Below are 6,288 nucleotides of genomic sequence, written 5' to 3' on the forward strand. Positions count from 1 at the left end.
ATAATTAAAAAAAAAAGCAATGATCAGATCCCTACACAGGCTCAATGGGAACCTGGGAGGGCAGGTCATCTGGCGCCAGTACCACTTGCAAGTCTTCAGATGTAAAAAGTCCCAAAAACTTTTCTGCCGCAGGCACAATAATGTTACGTTTCTTCAACTTCTTTGAGACTTATGCAGTACAGTTTATAACGGTGTCAATGAACACAACAAAATCCACCTTAACACAGGGTATATTTTGTCTGGCAGCAAACATTTACTACAGGCTGTGGTGTATTCACCATCGTATCTTCACTAGTTTTCAACAACAACAAAAATAGTCTACGCCGTCGTCCTTCTACACAACGTTCTTCAGTATACTCTGTTCGTCTGCACACACTTGAAACATGGCCAAATCCTTTACAATTCTTACACTTCAGTGGTTTGGGGATCCAAGCTCTTAGTTATTTTCTCTATCAAAAACAACAGGACCGACAGACTTTCTTCCTTTCCTCCATTCACCCAGCGGGTCAAATGCCGGGCACCAACCACACCAGGAATTCTCTTTGGGTATTCAACCTGAACATCCTGATATGACTCCTTTGACGGTTGCTTTACTCCGAAGTGCACAACACAAAACGTATGTTGTCCGGATTCTTTTGAGGCTCACAGCAATCTTCCTCTGCTCTTCAGAAATACAATTGATCAAAATAAGACCACTCCTGGTCACTGACAGACTCCACTTTTCCAACGCATACTTCACCATTTGACACCTCAAACGGGTTTCCCCACATATGCATCCCTACTCAAACACATCCCAACAAGAAGCGATTCATTATCATTTACACACGTATCTTCCACTCCAATTTTAGACAATTTCCTTTTTGTTCCAGTTTTCGATACTACTCTTGTCCCTTCATAACATTTGTTTTCAACAAGTTTGCTCAACACGCTGCTTAATTTCAACTCAGCATCCACTTCCATCATCTTCCCATCCAACATTTTCCAAGCCGTATCCCATACCCTCGATTGGAAAGGAAAGGGAATCAGGTGGGCCTTCTATTCAACTGTGGTCACATGGTTCCAAAAGTGACATGTTCTTTTGCATCTGGGTTGAGCAGGCAGAGTGAAGTAGAGACTTAACAACAGTTTAATTTTTTTTTATAGGGCATATGGCTCAGGTAGGATACATCTCACATGTTCCATTCCACAGTTTGCTTATACAAAATCAAACAAACCAAAACAGGCACCGGAAGTGATTTTTGAACATTTATTTGAAATCCTCATGTCTTACTAATTGTTGGATCCAAATCAGATGTTATGTTATGGAATCGTCTGAAATCATATGGAACATCAATTAGCCAATAGGAGGTCATCTTGGGGTAATGAGGCAACTTGTCACACCTGTGACATAGACACGATGCCAATTTGGCAAGTGCATGATCGCGTTCCACTGCTAAGACGTCGCATGCATCAACCATTGGTTGTGTTACCCTGCTCAGATGTTGCATGAATCAACCAATGTTGCGTGCGATGTCATCAACTGCGCAGTCGGGCACCAGATTGCTATAACATATGATGTGATTAGCTGATAGGCCTACATAAAATACCTATCAAGGCATTGTAAGATCTGTATGTGTCGGCAAAGCCTGGGCAGAGGATTGCGCCCTAGGACTTGTGTTGTGATGGTTATAGAAATGTGTGGGAGCTAAACGTTATATGATGAATGCAGTCCAATTCCTAGCCTACAGTCAGAGAAACATTTATTTTCAACATGTAGTCTAATTATCCGTTTGTTTCTTTCAGCCCTCCAAATAAGTCTATAGACTAGTTGTTAGCTTTAAACATCCCACACAACAGACTGTAAAAAGAAAATGAAAGAAAATGTAAGACACCAACAAAAGATACCCAGCTAGTGCATAACGTTCTGAGAACCATGTTTCTTAGAGCTTGGTGAGAGCGTTGTTGTCCTATGGTACTTTTGCAAACAACCCTACCAAAATGTTCTGAGAATGGTGCAGGTTGGTTGCTTGGCTTTGGAACATTCTTAGCATATTTAAGGAACTTCTCAAAATAACGTTATTTTCTTGTTATTTTAATTACTTTAACAGAACGTTTCCTAAAAGTTCAAACATGGTCAAACTCCAGAGATCAGGCAGATGATTAAGGACCTGCTGCCTGGACTCCCGCGCAGCCACTGCCTCCTCTAGCAACCAGGACACCAGCGCAGCCTCCAAGGTCAACAGGAAGAAGCTCACTCCAGAAAACCTCCTGAAGATTGAGACCCCTGGCGCACGGGCAAACGGCCTGCCGGTTAAAGATCTATGAACAGATGACATACACCTGGGAGACTGTTGTCCAGCCCACCTATTGTTGTGGCTGCCTCAGGGTCCTTGCTATGCTGCTCAGCCCATGTACTACTACAACACCTGGATGAGCTACCCCCAGTATACGGCTATGTGTACTGAAGAGGAGGAAAACATTAAGCTCTGAAAAGAGTGAACAAATCTCTGTATTTCTTTTTGACAGCTATGTGGTTGCAGGTTCATAGGTCCATGCCTTGCACATATGGTTCCACAGTCAATGTATCTGAATATAAACCAGAAATTCTGACCATGGATAATTATGGCTAAGAGTATCATATTTAATGTCTGGCTGATATAATACATTTAACATAGGTTATACAGCTAAACGAATCATTAGAAATGATGTAACACAAATTATCAAATCACTGGCTCATATTTCCTAAAAATGGGAGGAACCAGTGGAGCTATGTCCAAACCAATAAGATATGAGGCGTGGCGTGAGAGGACCCAACCCGATTCCAACAACATTCTCTTGGCAGAACAAAAAGTGTCAGTATAAAACTGAGACTACACTGTAGACATCATATCCAACAACAAAAAACGTACAACAGTGTGAGAGGTAAATAAATACAAACGAACATCACAAAGAGTGTTTGGGATTTTACATTTTTATTTTTGGTCACTTAAGGCTCCTTGCGTAAAATGCACATTTGGTGCAACCTACAGGTAACTAGATACACCACATCAATTTTGCGCTGAACATGACCGAGGAAAATAGTAAGTCGTTCAACAACCATCCATGCAGTCCAACGGGAACTGCCAGCTCGATGTCGCAGGACGACTCGGATTCGGACGTCCCGTCCTCTCCAACCGGCTCCGATGGACAGGCGCCCAGGCACTCACCCGGCGAAGGGATTACCCCAAAACTGGACACCGGCGAGGAGGATAACAGGTTTCCCGCGTGCATCCGAGACGCGGTGACTCAGGTGCTGAACGGATACGACTGGTCGCTCGTACCGATGCCAACACGAGGAGACCGAGCTCTGAAAAACAAACCCCATGTGAAGCGGCCAATGAACGCGTTCATGGTGTGGGCGCAGGCGGCGCGCAGGAAACTAGCGGACCAGTACCCGCATCTCCACAACGCCGAACTCAGCAAGACATTGGGGAAGCTATGGCGGTCAGTAGAGATGTATATATGTAATGGGGGATATAATACACATCTGCGTGCATAATGTGCCTGCATAGAACGTGGCACAAAAATCTGCAGTTAATTAAAATTGATGTACACAATGTTCATTGCTGACAAGTTACAAAATAGTTATTATTACTTTATTAGTCTTGTTTCCTAAAACGTACTGCACAACATTGCCTTTTCATCATGATTACCCTAATTCTACATGCCATTTACATGATATTCATTATGACATCCAACATTGTGCATCTTATAGTAGTCCACAACTCAACCCAACCTGTCATCAATTTCCAGCCTGCTCTCTGAAAGTGAGAAGAGGCCATTTGTGGAGGAGGCAGAGAGACTGAGGGTCCAACACAAGAAAGACTACCCTGACTACAAGTACCAACCACGGAGAAGGAAGAGCACCAAGCCAGGTCAGAGTGACTCGGACTCCGGGGCTGAGCTGGCCCACCTCCACCCGGGCCAGATGTACAAGGCTGAACCTGGTCTGGCCAGACCGACCTCCATGGGGGATGGACAACATCATCTAGAGCGAACAAGTGAGTGGCTTTCCCCATTCGATTCATTTTTGCATTCGCGATCAATCGATATTCAATAATAACAGTTAGTCCAAAGTTTGGAAGTGACCTGGGCATGGTATTTATCTGGTTCTCACTAGAGGATCTCTTTTAGTTGTGCGGTATGCAGGTTTCCCCTTTTTGTTTGCATATGGTAACTAATGTTCAGGCATCTGTTGTGTCTTTTCTAAAGGCCAACCACATGGACCCCCCACACCCCCCACCACCCCCAAGACAGAGCTGCACCTGGGGGTGAAACACGAGGGCCGGCACCCTCTGGATGGTGGTCGGCAGAACATCGACTTCAGCAACGTGGATATCTCAGAGCTGAGCACTGACGTCATCAGCAACATGGATGCCTTCGACGTCCACGAGTTTGACCAGTACCTGCCACTCAACGGGCATGGCTCTGCCGATGCACCTCTCAACCACGGGCAGGGGGGGCAAGGACCCAACCCCCCCTCTGGGTCCCTAAGCTCCTCCTACGGCCACTCCCACAGCAATGCCTCGCCTTGGGGTCCCAAAGGGCCGGGAGCGGGGGCGGCACCCCCTTCTTCCTCCTCGTCCTCAAGTAACAGCGATGGCCTTCACCACAGAACGCAGATCAAAACGGAGCAGCTGAGTCCCAGGCACTACAGCAGCCAGCACTCCCACAGCTCCCCGCCACCCCACCCCGACTACACCCCCCTCAACTCTGGGAGCTGCCCCTCCTCTGCAGCCTCCTCCTTGCCCAGCCCCCAGTGTGACTATGCAGACCTCCAGAGCCCCAGCTACTACAGTGCCTACACCAGCTACCCCGCAGGTCTCTATCAGTACCCCTACTTCCACTCCTCTCGCCACCCCTACGGCAGCCCGCTCATCAACAGCCTAGTTATCCCTCCACCCCACAGCCACAGCCCCACCACAAACTGGGAGCAGACTGTCTATTCCACACTCACCAGGCCTTAGACTCAGCATTGACTGCCTATGGTGCCTGTCTGACCTGGCTTTCACATAGTCTGTGGGATTCTTCTGTCTGTGCCGTGTTAATGAGGACATGACACAAGGCTCAAGATTGGACAATATTCAAGACCAAGTGCCTGCTGGTTTTGTCACGATGGACAGAGAGTCTTTACACACAAGCATGCATGAATCCTCCGTGAGGAAAACGTGGACCGCACTTCTGTTTGGACCACATCACAAATTAACCCAATTCAATATTTACTTTTTCAGTTCCTTTCTTGTTCAACTCTTCATCTCAGATTGAATAATTATTATAACTTTAAAATATTATGTTTGTATTTATGTTTTATAATACAATGTTTTATTTTGGAATGACCATTGCAGTTAACAGATTTATCAAACTAACAGTAATTCCATTTCCTATTCACATCACTTCAGTGCAGTTCCATTCCTTGTCTGAAAAGAAGCCGTGGATTTCACTCAAGGCAACAGGTGTTCAATTATTTTTCCTACGAGTGGAGTTTACTAGATTTCAGGGTTGAAGGAAATAAGTTAAACGATCTACCATACGTTGTGATTGACTGGACAGCTGGACTAAGGACAGAAACGGCCATACTCACCATGTAGCATGGACCGCTAAGCCCTGTGCATCTGCTGCACTTGTCAACATTTGAAGAAGACATGTCCATTCCAGCCCAGCAGTTCTGTATGGATGAATGCTTGTATTTCCGAAACTCCAAAAACATGGAGAGACTGCCTAATGGACATTCCAGGTTTTGATTATTTGACATTTATACTTGATATGTCGACTGGAGTATTTGTATGCTGGCCCTATGATAACCAGCGACTTGTAACTGGCTCTTGTAAACGCTTGATAAGCTTAGTGTGGGATGCTGTTTTATGTTTACCTTTATGATGAAATAACTGAATTGCAGAGTAAGAACTCATGCCGAGCCATTAAATACGTTTGCCCACACACTTTTTTCTGACAATTCTGAATATTTTTGCAAATGACAGATAAATAAACATAACATTTCTGAGTAGTTGGGCAACATTTCTTGAAGACAGGCTGGATGCTTGCCATGCAGTTAGAGAGTGGGTAGTGTGAGTGTGTGTGTGTGCGCATGCGTGTGTGTGTGACACAGATAGAAAGCAATGCATTTTAAATGAGCCATTACTTTGTTAAAGGTTTCTATTTCTCCCTTTATCTGGGGAAAGAAAAGGACATTAATTGGACCAATAAACAACAACTGCATCATTACCAAAGGTACCAACAAGCAACAGAGTATGGGGAGACTTAACCACAGGG

General features: G+C 45.1%; 1 protein-coding gene across 1 annotated transcript; it reads left to right on the plus strand.

The window, feature by feature from the left end:
• The first annotated feature begins 3,043 nt into the window (after nucleotides 1-3,043).
• On the plus strand, nucleotides 3,044-6,022 carry LOC120045453 (transcription factor Sox-8-like). Its single transcript, XM_038990336.1, has 3 exons — nucleotides 3,044-3,462; nucleotides 3,772-4,019; nucleotides 4,231-6,022. The coding sequence occupies exons 1-3, from the start codon at nucleotides 3,044-3,046 to the stop codon at nucleotides 4,983-4,985; spliced, it is 1,422 nt and encodes a 473-aa protein (XP_038846264.1). The 3' UTR covers nucleotides 4,986-6,022.
• The last annotated feature ends 266 nt before the right edge of the window (nucleotides 6,023-6,288 follow it).

This window comes from Salvelinus namaycush, chromosome 4 (assembly GCF_016432855.1).
Source record: "Salvelinus namaycush isolate Seneca chromosome 4, SaNama_1.0, whole genome shotgun sequence".
Lineage (NCBI taxonomy): Eukaryota > Metazoa > Chordata > Actinopteri > Salmoniformes > Salmonidae > Salvelinus > Salvelinus namaycush.

What these genes read in the sequence shown, in the direction of transcription:
- LOC120045453 (XM_038990336.1), top strand. Translation starts at nt 3,044, where the DNA reads ATGACCGAGGAAAATAGTAAGTCGTTCAACAACCATCCATGCAGTCCA. An exon ending in ACATTGGGGAAGCTATGGCG is followed by an intron (nt 3,463 to 3,771) that starts GTCAGTAGAGAT and finishes ATCAATTTCCAG; the next exon opens with CCTGCTCTCTGAAAGTGAGA. An exon ending in ACATCATCTAGAGCGAACAA is followed by an intron (nt 4,020 to 4,230) that starts GTGAGTGGCTTT and finishes TCTTTTCTAAAG; the next exon opens with GCCAACCACATGGACCCCCC.